We start from the raw sequence: 17,656 nt of genomic DNA on the forward strand, positions 1-17,656 counted from the left end.
TTTACAAGACCTGCAAATAGTCTTGTAACCTTATTTAGATTTAATGTAGGAGTTTCACAGAAATGTCAAAAATGTCTTTTTTTTATTTTATTTTTTTATGTACAATGCTGCAGATTTTTGACATATTTTATAACCATTTGCTTACATTCATTCACAAGTCCAATGCCTTTGTTGTTTGAAAGTTGTATCCAACTAAAATTTCAAAATACATCAGAACAGCTACATAAACTGATAGCATAACGGGGCTCACACATGAAAAATCAGCCTTTTATGGAGTTTTCTGCTGACATTTCGTATTTTCTTCAAGCTATCAAGGTGATGTGAAGGCTTAACCGGCAGTAATCAAGTCAGGTAATGTGATTAGTCTATTGGACCTAAATGACCACATCTTCTTTGGCCAACTGGTTGCGTAACTACCTGGCTAGTTAGTGTTAAATTCACATGGCATATAAAATAATACGATTAACCTCATCATCACAGCATTTGCCACTCTGGACTGACTGCTTGTATCGTGAATATAAACAATTGTGTTCACATCATTTGCTTTATGAATCACAGATATAAGGAAAAAAAAAAAAAAAAAAAAGCAACGGTACCAAATTAAATACTGAGCATATTGCAGTAGCAACAGTAGCTATAAAACCAGCTTGTTTAGGTTCAAGTCATTTTCTTGCAAATGTGCAATTTTTTGAGCATCAACTATAGACAAACTTAAAATAGATAAAACATCTTTATAAAGATTTCAGTGTGAAAAGATGATGAAAACACATTCCGGCGCATTGAACCTCTTAGCCCCGCCATCTGTTTCTACCATCTATATGTGTCTGCAATCAAGACTTTTGTGAAGTCATGACTACGTTAGTTCATCTTTCGACTAGAGGTGGGCGGATCGATCCAAATATCGATACCATCCGTATCATATTGATACTGACACTAAAATATCAATACTTTATTTTCAGTTTGACTATTTTATGCACTGCTGCGGTTTGGTCAAACAGATAACGAGCATGTCACAATAGTGTGTTTTGATCGCGTACCATCACGTGACTTGTATATTATCTTTGTAGCAGATTGCATGAACACATACAGTGCTGTATTTGAAAAATATATTTTGGTACGTTTTATGGTTTACATTTGTTGTTGCATGACAATCTTTACCATCTTGTTTATTTTGGTATAAAAAGAAGTGTTGAAGCCAGCATTTTTAGTTATTTTTTTGAATTTGTAGTTTCTGAACAGTATATGAAAAAGTATTGGTCCAAATTTATTTTCTTGATTACTTTGTGCGAACGTTAAAAAAAAAATATTTTGTCATGGTTGGAATGTTTCTGGGGGGTAAAACATTGATAATTCATAACATTCTATTTATCAATTAACTGTCCTTTTTTGTCCTTTAAAAGGAACCCCGGCTGATGACAAGTTTGCTCTATATTATTTATTTGGTTGTTACTAACATAACTATGAGATTCATTTTTCAAAAATAATTTCCAATTGTAAGCTTCATTTGTTGATAAATGTTTTCAAAAAAAAAAAAATTTAGAAACATTATTTGGGACGATCCAACTCTTGAATGCGTCTGTTGAATGACGACAGCACCACGCGGGGCACCGTGACTCTCCGATCGCACGTTTCTTTTTGAACGCCACGAGGTTTACCTTGCTTTCTTTATAAGCGTTTCACATTGCTCGGGAGAGAACCACCGCCATTTTATGTCACTATGCACGGAATGCGTTGCGACGTAAATAACAATGGCGGCGTACGCCCAAATAATGTTTCTAAAATTATTTTTTTTTTAAACATTTATCAACAAATGAAGCTTGCAGGCTTACAATTGGAAATTATTTTTGAAAAATGAATCACATAGTTATGTTAGTAACAACCAAATAAATAATATAGAGCAAACTTGTCATGACAGCCGGGGTTCCGTTAAAAAAACAAAACAAAAAAAACAAAACAAAAAAAACAAAACACTTAACGGTTGAAATCTGATTGAGAATAAGCAATTAAATGACACCTATATTGTTTTTAAATTATATACTATAATTTTCAAAAAGTATCGATATCGACGATATTGGCCCTGCTTTTACTTGGTATCGGATCGATACCAAAATTTGCAGTATTGCACACCACTACTTTCGACGTCGTAGTGGCTTCGTTGCGACCGGTTCCCGTGAAGCTATTCGTGCACAACACAGTTTTCTTTGGCTCGTCTCAGTCTGGACAGGATGTGTTTCTTCGGGAACTTCAGAGTGGTGCACCCGAACGGACTGATCCCTCCGGTGTCTCCGGGGAGCTTCTCGCGTCTCTGAACCCAGCTGCGCCAGCCAGGCTTCCAACAGTACACGCTGTCATAGAACCGGGAGCCGTTTTCTCCGCCCAAAACGTAAATCCTCCGTTTCCACCTGGCCACACCGCCGGCTGCTATCCTCCGTGGCAGGCCAGGGAAGACCACGGGGCTTGGTGCTCTGTCGCTGCCGGCCCCTGCGCCTGCGCGCTGCTCTGCGGAGTCAGTCGCCCCTCCTCCAGTCACCTCTCGCTCCACGCCAAACGCCCGGCCCTCCCTGAAGAACAGCACACGGCCGGTGGCGTCTAGCGGCTCCAGAGTAGTGTGGTTCCCGTCGAGAAACTTGGTGGTATCCTTCATGTATCCACCGATGGCGCAGACTCCACCTCGCACTGCTACTCCTCCAGCCAAACAGGTGGCACCAGAGTCCAGAGCCACTCGAGTCCAGCAGTCAGTCAGGATGTGGTAAATAAGCACCCCTGAGTGGACCACGGCCCGGTTCTGTTCGAGTGTGCTTCCGCCAAAAAGGTAGAGTCGTCCCCTCAGAGCTGCGCAGGCAAAGGCGCGCAGGGGGAGGGGCAGCCGGGGACCTGGCGCCCACTTGAGCGTCGCCAGCTCCAAGGTCTCGCTAGAGTCCAGCAGCGCCGAGTGGTTGCTTCCCCCCAAGGCGTAGAGCGACTCGCCGCAGCCCAGCAGGCCCAACATACACCGAGGCAGGCCCATTGAGGGGCGTTCTGTCCACACATCCAACACGGCGTCGTATTCGTGCACGGCCGAAGACACCGAGAACCCCCAGGGTTTCCTCAGAAACCCTCCCGCTACAAACAACCTTTCGCCCACAGCGGCACAGCCGGGACTCACCAGCGAGCCCAACGCCGCCAGCTTCTCCCACTTCCCCGTCCGCGGGTCGAAGCAGTCCACGGTGTAGTCTTGTTCGGACGATCGCTCGTCGTCCTTCGGTGTCAGACCCACGCACACTATTTTTTTCTCAAACATCCCCTCCCTTGGACGTACGGGGCCTCCGACGCCCTCGCCAGCTGCGGCGGGGCCCAACTCCTGACTCAGTCTTCGACTCTCCTCCTGCGACAGCAGTCCCGGACGCAGGTGGTGAAGCAGCGCCGGCATGTGGGCGTAGCGATCCAACGGTCGGTGCTCAGCCCAACGCCTCGCCGCGTCGTACACCTCCGCCTCGGAGTCGACTCCCAAACGGTCCGAACTCAGGAGGCTACCGAGGGTGCCGTGGTCGAGGAGGAGGAAGTCTTTGTGGCGGGACACGCGCGGGAAGTGCTGGCCCACCACACGGAGGGAGGCACGGAGCAACAGCTGGTCGTGGTGAGATCGGGCTAGAGAATACATCCCCAGGCAGTTGTCCACCGACAGGTGCTCAAATAGAAACCTGCAAGGAAGACAGTCACAAGAGAAAAATAACCTTGAAATCAGTGATTCTCAACCAAACTGATTGGCTAAGGAGGTGGAGACAGCCAAATTGAATAAAGATGAAGTCACTTCACCTTGCCATGACAACACACATCTGATTTTTTTCCATACAGTGTGACTGTGAACAGTTCATAGTAAATTCTGCAGAGTCAATTTGACTCTATTTAGATAGGGACCAAATTGACTCACTTTTAGAGTAATATTTACACTTTGAAAGAAAGCAAAATAAAGAATTGGAAAAAATAAAAGTGACTGAAGGTAGGAACAAACTCACGACCTTCAGCTTGGGAGACAGCCGATCTACTCCCTGAGCCACGCAGCTCCTGCTTTCTGCTAATATGTCGCTTAAAGGAAGGCTCCTTTAATTTTACATGTATGGCTTGATCGGCAGTAAATAGTTAGTTTAGCTACGAAAAATGCATAAGAGCTGAAGAATACACCCTTATATTGATTTATTTAACTTTTCTTCAACATAGAAGTACTTCCGTGTTGGAACGCCCCCGAGTGGTGACGTCACTAGTGTGTATACTCTCTTGACGAACAGTAGTTCACGCAGACATAACAACGAGGAGGACACAAACTGTCACTTATGCCTTTGTGTATTGCAAAATTTTGCAAGGCGTCGGCAAGGAAAAACCCGCGAGACCCCCCTAAAAAAAAAAAAAAAAAAAAAAAAAAAAAAAAAAAAAAACACTTGAGTAGACAATGGTTTGTTTGCTAAGTGCTGTCAACCTCCCGGCAAGGACAAGCAGGCGCGTGTGTGCAGCGAACATTTCAGGCATGAGGACTTCGAAAATATGTTACAATTTGAGATGGGGTACGCCACACGCCTAATACTAAAGCCCAACGCAGTACCGAGTATCTTTAAAGAACCAGACGTGGGAAATAATCCAGCCGATGGAGGATCTCTGGCGGCTATTTCCGCAACTGCTAGCAACACGGAGCCTTCACTGTCACCAACAGCCGGCACAAATCGAGTCCCTACCTACGGCCACTGAAAGATCTCGGAGAAGCGAAGCAAATTTAAAGCGAAAGGTAGGCATGTTTCGTTATTATACTGCACGGACTGTTTTATTTCATAATTCATTTGAGTGTGAACATCGTCAAGTACGGGGACGAGGACGTTATGTTTTATTAGCTCGTAAGTTGTTTATACTTCACAAATTGACCATGTTCATAATCTTATTTTACCAAAAAATTTATAGAATGTGGATTAGTGTCATTATCATGTGTCGTGTGCGACGTACTACATTTGTGTTCTGTCCCGCTGTTCTTCCTGTGGTAACCAGCCTAGGTAACGGCGTCTCGCATTTCCTTACTTCATTCTGTCTATAAATAAACACGGTTAATACACAACCTTCTTGCAACCTTTCGTTTACATCATCGGGACGCTACGCAAAAAAAGAAAAGAAAAAAAACAGCTAGGGGAGGTTGGGCGCTGTAACGATGATACATTTAATTTTACTATTTTTTCTTTTTCCTGAAATAGTTCGTCAGTTCCACACGTTTTGCATTGCTCGTGCTGTGTGTCACGTTACCTGTTGGATATTGGCAGTTGAGATTGTCCGCAAGGAACCGATCCTCGAGTTCTTTCATTTCCAGCCAGCACACATTCATTAGCGGATTGTCCATTCCTGTGCAGCTCCCGCACCACCCCCCCGCCTGATTCACTCGTTCGTTAAAGTTTATTTTGTGCCCGAAAAGACCATCTGGCGCCACAACTTTCACATCCAAGGCAGACTTTCCTTCGGTAGGGTTATTTTGTCGTGTTGGATCGAAGCGATAAGGTTTAATCCTTCCGGGTTTGACGCTAGATGCACGGCTGCGTTGCATAGTGCTTCCATAGTGTAGCGTTTACACACTAGTGACGTAAACATCCGGGTTATTTAGTCACGTGTAACAAACATGCCGGCGTTCGATTCATTTTAACATCGGTTTAAAAGTTATTAAATGTACATAAAAAAATAATCACGTCACCAAATTAATTATTGAAAAAGTAGCAACTTTTTGCTGCTAAAAATGGATCAATAAGTAAAGTGTTCCTTTAAGTCAGCTGCAGCTGATTCCATGATTGCATGGAATCTCTCCTTGCAGACCAAAAACGATCTTAGCTCTCTTGGAGAAACGTAAACAGTAGGAGGGGCATAGCTCAGGTGGTAGTGTGGTAGTCTCCCAAGCTGAATTGTCAGTTTGAACCTTAACCCTTGAGTAAGTTTTATTTTTTCCCCAATTTTTATTTTACTGTCTTCCTAGTATAAATCTTAGTTTACTCTAAAACTGAGTCTATTTGGTCCGTATCTAAATAAGAGTCAACATCGACTCTATTAGAGTCAAATTTACACTACAGAATTTACTGTGTACAATTTCAATTTTTTCAAATCCGACCTTGGCCTCTTTCCTATGCGGGAAATGGGATATGTATGTGATGTGTCTGCACAGTGTTCGCATCCGACCTATACGTCATCAAAACCCTGATATGGGCGCCGATCAATCGATTGATTGATATATATATATTTTTTTTTGGTTTAATTTATAAATTTGGGACTTTTTGAAATTTTAAAATAATTTAATAAATTTTGTTTCATCCAAAAGTAACTTGCATAATTACAGTGTTTCAAAGAATTTTATTTGTAAATTTTTTGTTTCCTACCAAAAAAAATAAATCGTCCTACTGCACTCTCAACTTCACTTTTTTTTACCAACATACATAAATAAAATACATATTACTGTTATAAATATATATTATTATAAATTCTGTTTGGTCCAACAGGAATTTACATAATTATAGTGTTTCTTTTTTTTTTTAATTGTTCTAAATATTTTTAAATGTGTAAACATTTTCTTGTTTTGTACCAAAAAAATAATCGTTTGAATAATCATGATTTCAATTATTGCCAATATAAATTGTGATTATTATTTTTTCCATAATCGAGCAACCCTCTCTGGTGATATGAGATGAAAAAATTAGCTCTTTACATGCTGGACCATATTTACTTCTGTAAACCTTGCCGTGTGACGTCTTTTTCTCTTTTTATTTGGAACATGTCACTCGACGTGAGCTCTTTTTGTGCATGAGTGTCACATCACGGGCACGTTGGGTTCACATTAGAAGTAGCATTTGTTTTTAGAATGTGAACGAGTACATAAAAAGATTTTTTTTTTTTAACAAAAAATCCGAAAAAGGCATCATACCTGCAGTATGAATGTAGCCTTTGTTTGAGTCTAATATTTTATACATGTGTAATTTATTTGCATGCTGTCATGGTTGTGGTTTTCTGTTATAAATATTTATTTCAGCATGAATCAGTACCTCCAAAAAGGAATGAACCACTGCTTTAAATGACAACATGAAACCACAGATATGACCACACCTGGAGCACATCCCTTACACCATCCCTATTATACCACAACACCCTTCTCAACATATCTTCTATCCACTCCTTTCCAGAACATCCCCGCCTTCTCCAGTGTACACAAACTGGATGACGGTCTCCCATGACTAGTTTCACATCCTCCAGCGGATTCAGTGAGGCGAGACTCGACCAGCGGACTTGTGAACATGGCCCTGAAGTACGGGCTTACGGCTGCTAGGAGCACCCTGAACAGGTCCAAGAGGAAACAACCACCAATCAAATCAAAAAGAAAATCACATTTTCAGAGCCAAACTGACAACCAGTGCGAGTTGTGGTTAAGTTGTCGAATGTGGCCGGTGTACCTGTGACACAGGAACTTCCTTCCCTCGACAAGCAAGGTCACATCACACAGCTGCTGAGCATCCAGGAGCTGTTTCAGTCCTGTGGAATATAAAACAGACATGTAAGAACCACACTGAGCAGACGAGAAGGGAGGTCGTGGGTGGAAAGGAGTTCAACTGACACTTCTGCAAGTCATGTCCTTGAAGGTTAGCCCCTCTTTATTTGAGCCTGTCTTACCGAGAGTGACGTAGTCTCCCAGTGGAGTGGTGCTGTCATCGGGGAAGTCCTCCTCCTCTGAGTCACTGTCTGACAGCGGCTCCCTTCCTCCTCCTTCCCCATCCTGCCATGGTTGGGGGCGCCATGTGACTGTGCCCCCGCGCAGAGCATTCATCTGAAGTGCATGCCAAAGTTCACGATAGCTTAGAAGTAGCCCAAGTTAAAAAGCGCCACACTAATGCATTTATATTTACATGGCAAGCTGTTTTCATGCCAACACTACCTTTGATCTTCTCGTTTCCAGTGTGAAGGCCGGTTGTGTCCCACTTTAACAGAAATGTGTGAAGCAAGTTGTAGATAGCTTGTAGGCTCAGCGATCGGTTTCGTCCGGCCTGCAGTGAAGACGCGTCGGTTACACGCTGCTCATCCAGCCTGCACTTGCACATCACCAACGTAAATTAGCACACACAGGACTGTTCATAACGTGTCTCGCCGTAACAAGTGATACTCCACTGCGGCACTGAGCTCCGAGATATGCGTTGCGACTCATTGATGATAAAGCACAAAAAGGTAGTTTGGGGAATACCGACCAAGAAATCTAAACTGAGTTCGCGTCCAGCCGGCCGCACTTGTCATGTCAGCCCAGATCACCGCAGCGCTTAGTTTCCGCTCACCTGATTGGCTGACCTTTGGCTCGTGACAATAGCTCTGTTATTCGTCCACCGTTGTTATATTAATATTCCTACTCTCATCCTTTAAATATGCTAAAAATAAGTAAACATAAACAAATAGAAAACAGTACCGACCAAAATGTACATGCAATACGTACATAAACGTTTCTACAAATACCTTGTAAATAAAAGATCTATTTCTGCTTCCGGAGTCGTGATGCCTTTTGGTATAGTGTCCGTGTAGTTGCAAACAGTACTCTTGTCTTTTCACTGTAGCGGGGAGTTACCTGCGAATTGCTTTTATATTCTTACAGTGAATTATTATGTCATAAGCCTTATCATGTATGCTTTTACATTGTCCGTTTTAACGTAATATCTCCCACATGGTCACGCGTGTTTGTCAGCGTCCACCATGTGTTGTAGAAATTCCTACTACCATGAATACACCAGCTGCCACTTATCCAACATGGCGACATACATAGTCGCCTTTTCTTCATGTAGAAGCTTTACAAAGTTTGTGTTGTCGCCGGTAGTGCGACATTTCTCAACGCAGGTGCGTTTCATAGTTCCCCGTCGCTTTTCTCATCGGAGCAGCTTGTATGAGCATGTTTGTGAAGGATATAGCGACAAGCCGGAGCTGGACATGAGGGCAGTGTGTGAGGAGACCGACAAAGTAATAGCTAATGTGGAGAACAGAAAAGGCGAGCTCTGCGGGGAAGATGTCAAGGAAATTGTAAGTGGCAGGAGAAACGTCACATTCATGTCTTGTCTCCAATTTAGTTTTCGAAAATTGTTGGCATGCGCGTGTCTTTCTTTTAGGTGTGTGTGTGGCAGCAGCTCCAGGCAGTACGAACGGAAATCTCTGAACTGGAACAGCAAAAGATGCACATCAGTGGATCGGTCAGGAATTTAATGGTCAGTAAACATTTGAAGGTCGTATTCCATGCTTACCATCAACACGTTCGTGGTCTCGAATAAGGTGATGTATAACAATTAAAACCAAAAAGATTGGCAGTGATTATTTTGCCGTGACCGTCAACTCTCCTTCTAACTTTATTTTGCCGTGACCGGCTCTGATTGGGTAATCGCCATGAGCGATATATTCTTGGCCTGGCATGAACAATTATTTTACCGTGATTACGTTATGTTGCCGTGAATTATACATTGTGCGTGGTTCTTGCCTCACCTCGCTTTACCCAATTATGTCTCTCTTCTTTTTGTTTTGCCATTGAAAATAGGCTGTGATCGGCATTACCAGAATTATCAGAATAACTGTTCTATTCTTCAATAAACACGTGAAACAAAAACAGCTCGTGCACAACTCCTGACTGGCTGCAAAAAAATGTAAAAACAGTAAAAAAAAAAATATATATGTACAGAGCGGTATTTGAATCTGTGACCTCGCGTCTTCTCACTTTGATACGAGCTGTTCGACATTCACCCACATAAAACCCATTTACTTGGATACAATAATGTTTCTGCATTCCTAACTTGTATATTCATGTGTGCATGCATGTGTCTGTGGCATCAAACACCAGAATCATGAATTTGACAACAACCATCTGTTCTTAGGTAAAACACGGAAAGCAAGCCCTCGCCAATGTAAGTCAAATGTAGACATTTTTTTTTTAAATAAATATTGAGCAATGAATTGATTGGCCTTCTGCTGTTAATGTACAGTACATGTGCTCAACACACAGCTTCCAGAGTACAACCAGACATTGGTGAAAGGTCGAGAGGTCCGTAATAGACTCAACCATCTCTATCGCAGAGAGACGCAGCTGGATCAGGAACACTATAGCCGAGCACTCTGTCTGCCCAACAACACGCACCCTGATGTTGTGAGAATTCACTGAAAGTCAGATGTGCCCAACAAGAGCGATTTTTATTCGCTGATATTGTTGACATTTCGAACCTTTTCCTTCTCAGCCCATTGGAGATGAGAGCCAAGCGAAGGTAGTGGAGCTGGTTGGTCAGAAACCTGGTGAGTGTTGTTGTGAGCTGATTTAAATATTACGGTAAATAAATTTTTATATGTGTAATAAAAGGTTTTTTTTTTCTTTGTTGAAGAATTTGACTTTAAGCCCAGAGGTCATGTGGAACTGGGGGAGGAGTTGGGCCTCCTCAGGCAGAGGTGATGATGACTCTCGGGTTTCTTCTTCTTGGTTGATCACATGGGCTGGTAGCCGCAATGACATTTCCATTTTGAATGAATGATGCTCGTACATTTTAAATGCTTGCCCAACCATGCACATCCACCTGAGTACAAACATTACCTTTGCTCTGCCTCAGGAATCTTGCTCATGTCTCAGGTCACAGATCTTACTATCTGAGGGGGGCCGGAGCCAAACTTCAGACTGCGCTCCAAAACTTTGCACTTGACAAACTGCAACGGCGTGTAAGCTGCCGAAAGATTAGATATTGGTAAAACGAATTTGTAGCGAGCGCATAAATACGTATTCATTATATACTTTTTTTTTTTTTTCTTCTCTCTGACAGGGATTCATTCCCATGGTTGTACCTGACATGCTGAAAGGTGTAGTGTTTGTAAGTAGCATATTGTCCTGTTTTTGGTCTGTGTCTTATTTAGACTGCATGACACAAGTTAATTATCTTCAACACGCAATTGAGGCAAATGAAAAACAAATTGAAAACAATTGCATAATAACAATTAGCAGGCAAGCTGCCTCTTTAAAAAAAAATTCGCCTTGTAAATGATTGACAATATCAAATTAACTTCTCTTAAAACAGGGGTCAGCAATCTTTCCTGCCAAAAGAGCCACTTTAGGCCAAATAAATTACAAATAAAAAATCTGTCTGGAGCTGCAAAACATTAAAACATTGAGTCGAGCGAAACAGTGTTAGTCTAATATACTGAGGGAACCAAGATCTTTCATTTTTCGTGTTAAATTTTTCATGCATTTGAACATTTTCAAATTTATGACATTTTTGGCAATTTTATGGACATATGTCATCTTCCTTTTTTGGGACATGTTATGGCTATTTGTTTTGACCTTTTTTTCTGCATTTTTTTTTCCGCCAAATCAATTTTTGACATTTTTAGCAATTTTGTGTACTTTTTAAGATAATTTTCGGGATTCTTCTTTTATTTTGGACTTTTCATGGTTACTTTTTGAACATGATCTTTCCTGCCTTTTCTTAAATCAATTGTCTGACTTTTTTTTTGTGGCAATTTTGTGGACATTTTATGGTGACTTTTTTTTTTTTTTTGCAATTTTGTGGACATTTTATGGTAATTTTCAGGATTTATCTTTTTGTTTTGGGACATTTTATGGTTACTTTATGAACATTTTGTTTCCTGCCTTTTCTTAAATCAATTTTCTGACTTTTTTTTTTGGGCAATTTTGTGGACATTTTATGGTATTTTTCAGGATTTATCTTTTTGTTTTGGGATATTTCATGGTTACTTTATGAATATTTTATTTCCTGCCTTTTCTTAAATCATTTTTCTGACTTTTTTTCGGGGGGGGGCAATTTTGTGGAAATTTTATGTTAATTTTCTGGATTCATCTTTTGTTTTGGGACATTTTATGGTTACGTTTTGAACATTTTCTTTCCTGCCTTTTCTTAAATCAATTTTCTTACTACTTTGTGGCAATTTTGTGGACATTTTATGGTAATTTTCAGGATTTATTCTTTTGTTTTTGGAAATTTTATTTTTATGTTTTTAAAATTTTCTCAACTGCCTTTTTTTTGTATATACAATTCTCTGACATTTTTGGCAGTTTCATCAACATTTTATGGTTATTTTATGCTTTTACACTAACATTTTGTATATTTTATGGTCATTTTTAGGTCATTTTTAAAACTTTCGTCTACCTTTTAGTCTGTCTTTTTAAAACAAATATTCATTCATTCATTCATTCATTACAAAAAATCTAACTCATTATGTCGAGGCAGGGATATATTATCTTACATGCCACTAGGTGCCAGAGGTTTCTGTGTATGTGTGGGCAGAGCTGTGTGTGTGAGTGTGCCACAAAGGTAGAGTGATTGCTTAATCAATGTCACCTGTGTTCCTGAAAATGTTTGCTTGTTGGTACAGGAAGAGAGGAGGAAGGGTGCTTTTATATTCTGTTGACCGCTAGATTGCCCACTAGATTTTACCACCATATTGTCCCACTCTGCAAGTTCACTTTCAGTAATTGTACATAGAAAGTATATATTATTGAAAGAGTCAAACACCTACAAACTTCAGTGAAGGCCTCAAGTCTCCATCTTGGAATCGGCGTGTCGGACAGAGTCCTGTCTTTAACAATAATTTATCCTTTTTTTTTTAATTTATTTATTTATTTATTTATTTATTTATTTTTGCAAACCGCTGTGTTAAAATGTCTCATTGGTTGTCTTGTCCACAGGAGGGATGTGGCATGCAGCCCAACGCCCACCTGTCTCAGGTCTACTCAGTGGACCCGGCTCGTTTCCCAGACCTAAAGCTGGCTGGGACTGGAGAAATCGGAATAGCAGGTCTTTCCTACTGTTTTCGACATGATTTTTTTTCTCTCCTAGAAATAACTAAACATTGGGGATATTTTATCAGTGTCACTGCGTAGATGCTTTATTCCAGGTTTTGATTTGTGGATGATACTTTTGTGAACAGGTTGTCTTCTGTTCACAGTAACTGACGTACAGCATTTCAAGGTTGCAAACTTGCGACTGGTGAGAAAAGAACTAGTTTACGCAGTGGCGCAAGAATACGGTGCCATGCAGCACACAAGAGATGCTCATTTACTACCGTACTTAGTGATTTTTATTTTGACTGGTTCATTCTTATTGTTGTGCGGGTGATTGCAGTGATAATGTTAATTTATTTAACAATAAAATATTTTTTTCTGTTTTTTTTTTTTTGAATACATAAACTTTGGGAAAAAAACAAAACACAAAAACAATGAGCCATAGAGGATGCAGTAAAAACACAGGTACAACATTTACAAGTTACAGTTGTGTAGTCTGAACTTGGCATTAGAATGGCCATTGTAGATGAGGAACTCCTTTTGCACATGCTCTCAACGTTTGATCCCTCTCCTCAGGTTATTTCATGGATCATGCAGTTAATTTTAAAGATCTGCCTGTCAGGTATGACGCGCTCCTTCACTCTCAGTTGAATTATGTTTGTAGTATTTGTCGCTGACCTGCTTTTCCGCCTCCTGCTGCAGGACCGTGTGCAGCAGTACGTGTTACAGAGCAGAGACAGACACCGGGAGAGAGACGTGGGGCCTCTTTAGAGTTCATCACTTCAATAAGGCAAGTATAGACCAGGAGCCACATGTGGCTCTTTAGCAGTGTTGCCGGTAACGCGTTACTTAGTAACGCGTTACTCGAAAAAGTTGCTTTCTAAAGTAACTAATAGTCTAACGCGTTACTTTATTCTACAAAGTAGTCTGATTAAAGTTACTGTCCAGAGAATCAATGCGTTACTCCACATTTTCATGAAGAAGGCAAACTATCTCACTGTTGTAACAGTCACAAACAACTACTGCTAACTACAAAGATGAGGCAGAAGTCATTGATCACCACACTGAATTCAGCCATGGTCTGGTCATGAATGATTTGCACATTCAAAACAAAAGTGATGATACTTTTACTACTAGTTTTATTAACCAACAGGCACACAACACAACAAAAAAAGTGTGCATTATGGACCATAAAAGTGGTAAAAAAAATAATTTATTTCCATCCTCAACTGGTCCGTGAAGCATTATGGGATGAGGTCGTCTCCGCCCTCTCGCCAGGGGGAGTGACGTCAGACAAGTTACGTTTTCAGTAGGGGTGGAACAAAAAAACGATTCGACCGAACCATCGTTCGTCAAGGGGAGCTAAACGACCGTATCGGTTGCGAGTGAGGCTTTATGGTTTTCATAACAATAGCAAGAGTTCTGCGCCGTGCTCTACTTGTTTTGTTTACATTTCAGTAGCATCACCATTCAAGCTACTTCCGTGTTTCCGTGCTTGCGACACGGCGCGCGCGCGCGCGCAACGAGTGACAACATACAAATGGAGACAGTTAGCAGAAGCCGGTGCCGTACATCTCGGTATTTCCCATGGCTATCGAGTCCTCTCGGTGCACTTGTGTGTCCCGGGCCGGCGTTGGTACTGCGCGCGAGCCAAAAAGAATAACTCCCGTGACGATCCAATGCATGGATTCAAACGACACAGGTATGTCCCACAGCCAAAACACCAGCTAAGCTAAAAGCACACTGCAAGTATCTCATTTCTCAGTTTGTGGCTCCCTGTCAATGTCTACAACTAGCATGAGCAGCAGATAGGAGAACTGAGACGTGCCCGCGATTACGACAGCCCAAAAAACAAAATATAAACAGTAGTGATTCTGTGGTCATCATCGTGTCTCAGATCAAAAAAAGATGTCATACATTAACCAAAAATGAAAGTGATGACAAAAGAAAAAACAATTGTTAAATACAAAAATTGTTGATTAAAAAGGGAAATGAACTTTTGGAAATATTTTTGCATATATTAAGTGGTTAAAATGTGTTTGATAGATTTATTGTTCCATAAGGTGGCTTCATATTTCTTTTGGCTGGACGGTAGGTTTATTTCATGTCTTAAATTTATGTTTCTGAAATACTTCACAATGTGCAAATATTCTGTTTAATTGTGTTGGTGTCTGTCTAAAGGTTAAATATTTATATTTAACATTAAATTATCAACCTTTTGTTTTCCTGATCCTTATTTTGAAGAGAAAAAACAAACAAACCAAAAAACAATTATAACTGTCAATAACTACTAATAAATATTTAAACTGATACATGTGTACACACTGGAATAGCGGAACAAACAAACAATAGAGGAATTTAGGGGATTTTCATTTTCAACCTGGATAGATTTTTATTTTTTGTTTTATAAAAAGTATTTACGTTACAAGAAGTCAAGAGAGACTGCCTATTTTGTTTTTCATTAAAAAAAACTTTATTTTCATGTTAAAAATGCACTTTCAATAAAGATTTGGAACTCCGTTTCTACTGCATTATTTTTATGTTGAGATGGTGTTATCGGCAGCTGCTGAAAGTAACTAAAAAAGTAACTTTTAATCTAACTTAGTTACTTTTAAAATCAAGTAATCAGTAACGCAATTTAGTTACTTTTAAAACCAAGTAATCAGTAAAGTAACTAAGTTACTTTTTCAAGGTAACTGTGGCAACACTGCTCTTTAGTCCCTCTCCTGGTGGATCTCTTAAAAAATAATAATAGTAATAAACTAATAATAATTTAAAAAAAAAAATTTAAAAAGTAGAAATTAATCTTTTTTTTACATTTTTATTTTTAGATAAAATATTCTTTAAATAAAAAAAGAGAGACTAAAGGTAGTTGAAAGTTTTCAAAATTATGTAAAAAATCTCAAAAAAGTGACCATAAAATGTTCAGAAAGAAAGAGAAATAGCAGAAAATTACCATAAAATATCCATGAAATTGCAAAAAAAAAGTCAGAAAATTGAATAAAAATAAGTCAGAGAAGAAAATGTTGAAAAAGTAATCATAAAATGTCCAAAAACAAAAGAAGAAATTGCATTCCAAGAAAGTCTGAAAATTGATAGCAAAAAGGCATTAAAAATGTGGGGGAAAAAAAATGCCGTAAAAAGTCCAAAAAAGGAAGAAAATGACCCTATGTCGATATAATTGTCAATGGTCACAAATTTGACAAAGGCAAAAAAGTCTAAAATGCATAAAAACAAAGTATGAAAAATTACAAGAACAAAAAATGTTAGTATTTTTGTGTTATGGTGCAGCGCTCATAAGCTCTTGGGCCCTACATTAGACTAACACTAACACACAGTTTCCTTCATCACAATCTTCAAATGTTTTGTGGCTCTACACACAGTTTTGTTTTTCTTTGGCCTCAAATGGCTCTTTTGACATGAAAGTTTGCTGACCCCCTGGCTCCCTGTCCAAATGTAAATCCAATGCCATAGCTTGGGGGGGGGATTACACCATTAATAAAGAGACAAGCATTATCACAAAGGTTAATTAATGGAGTTTGGTCTTGTACTGCTGACTTACTCAGATGAAGGGATTTGATACACTACGTAGACGGTTTTTATTTGTCGAAGTAGAAGCGAAAGTATAATGCAGCATTTGCTTATAATGTATGTTTTCTTTAGTAAAGAATGTCATTGCTCAGTGATGCTGTTGTTTATATTGTGCATATGACATATAAATAATGAGTTTGAAATGGTGCTGTTTGTGTGTTAGGTAGAGATGTTTGGAGTGACAGCAAACGAGACGGGGGAGGAGAGTGCTCAGTTTCTAGAGGAGTTTGTCTCCTTGCAAAAAGAGATATTTTCTGCACTCGAGCTACACTACAGGTCAGAAATGGCACACCATAAAAGTCTATCATATAACTGATCACATTTCTTTTTGTAATTGTTTTTTGTTTTTTGTTTTTTTTCTTAGAGTGTTGGATATGCCAACACAGGAGTTGGGTGCGCCAGCATATCGAAAGTATGACATTGAAGCCTGGATGCCTGGGAGGGACAGTTATGGCGAGGTCAGCAACATATTACTGCCATTATATTACTGTTCTACTTTGCTAAATTATGGAAATTTGGTAATGTACAATGTCCTGTTTCCCCATTTCATAGTTTTCATAGCATTGCAAGCAAGCTCTGTGATGTGACAGGAGTATTCCTTCTGCCTTTAAGATTTCTAGTGGGTCCAACTGCACTGACTACCAGAGCAGACGCCTCAACATCCTGTATGAGAGAGACGATGGCAGCCTGCGGTACGCCCACACGGTAAGACTGTGGAGGAGACGCTGGTGTTTTTCCTGCTGTTTCAGCAGACGGCAAACCTGATTGGTGTGCGCTTTGTTTTTAGGTGAATGCTACGGCGTGCGCTATCCCCAGAATGATCATTGCCATTCTGGAGACTCATCAAACCAAAGTAAGAGTTCAATGTTTAAAAAAAATGTAAAAAATAAAATGGCTTGCTTCGATTCTACTGGGGGTGTTCATTAGGGTTTCATTAACATATTAGTCAATAATCCTGTGAAGACATCATGCATTCATGTCAATATGGAATCCATGGTCAACAACAAATTATGTTATGCCACATTCTATATTTCTGTCCCCACAGGAAGGATCGGTGCTCGTCCCCAAAGCCTTGCAACCATATTTGGATCTTGAAATAATTCAGAAGCCAAAATGCACTCCTCTCAAATATATTGGGCCAAACCAGCCCAACCGCCCACCCAGACCTCCCACAATTATGTGACGTCAGTGTTGGGATCGCTTATTACAATTCACCTCAGTCCTCATTTTTCTGGATGCTCCTCCCCATCCCCCCTTTTTTCCCTTTTTTTTTAAAAAAACTTAATT

The 17,656-nt window shown here is 40.1% G+C and overlaps 2 protein-coding genes across 2 annotated transcripts; one reads left to right on the forward strand and one right to left on the reverse strand.

The window, feature by feature from the left end:
• Positions 1 to 63: 63 nt before the first annotated feature.
• LOC144033725 (kelch-like protein 12) lies at positions 64 to 8,296 on the reverse strand. Its single transcript, XM_077542035.1, is given in 6 exon segments — positions 64 to 3,680; positions 7,093 to 7,219; positions 7,222 to 7,319; positions 7,437 to 7,515; positions 7,654 to 7,807; positions 7,916 to 8,296. Coding segments are annotated over 5 exon segments (1,962 nt in total). The 5' UTR covers positions 7,916 to 8,296; the 3' UTR covers positions 64 to 2,176.
• A 263-nt stretch (positions 8,297 to 8,559) lies between these two features.
• sars2 (seryl-tRNA synthetase 2, mitochondrial) lies at positions 8,560 to 17,635 on the forward strand. Its single transcript, XM_077494271.1, has 16 exons — positions 8,560 to 9,036; positions 9,123 to 9,218; positions 9,876 to 9,905; positions 10,004 to 10,144; positions 10,233 to 10,287; positions 10,374 to 10,437; positions 10,596 to 10,701; positions 10,803 to 10,850; positions 12,683 to 12,791; positions 13,355 to 13,400; positions 13,481 to 13,568; positions 16,533 to 16,645; positions 16,734 to 16,827; positions 16,982 to 17,074; positions 17,157 to 17,222; positions 17,415 to 17,635. The coding sequence occupies exons 1-16, from the start codon at positions 8,716 to 8,718 to the stop codon at positions 17,550 to 17,552; spliced, it is 1,608 nt and encodes a 535-aa protein (XP_077350397.1). The 5' UTR covers positions 8,560 to 8,715; the 3' UTR covers positions 17,553 to 17,635.
• Positions 17,636 to 17,656: the final 21 nt, after the last annotated feature.

The sequence above is a fragment of the Festucalex cinctus genome, chromosome 13, assembly GCF_051991245.1.
Source record: "Festucalex cinctus isolate MCC-2025b chromosome 13, RoL_Fcin_1.0, whole genome shotgun sequence".
In the NCBI taxonomy this organism is placed as follows: domain Eukaryota; kingdom Metazoa; phylum Chordata; class Actinopteri; order Syngnathiformes; family Syngnathidae; genus Festucalex; species Festucalex cinctus.

Coding starts and splice junctions, on each gene's coding strand:
- sars2 (XM_077494271.1), top strand. CDS start 8,716: ATGTGTTGTAGAAATTCCTACTACCATGAATACACCAGCTGCCACTTA. Junction 9,037..9,122: donor GGGAAGATGTCAAGGAAATT/GTAAGTGGCAGG, acceptor TCTTTCTTTTAG/GTGTGTGTGTGGCAGCAGCT. Junction 10,702..10,802: donor TTGACAAACTGCAACGGCGT/GTAAGCTGCCGA, acceptor TCTCTCTGACAG/GGATTCATTCCCATGGTTGT.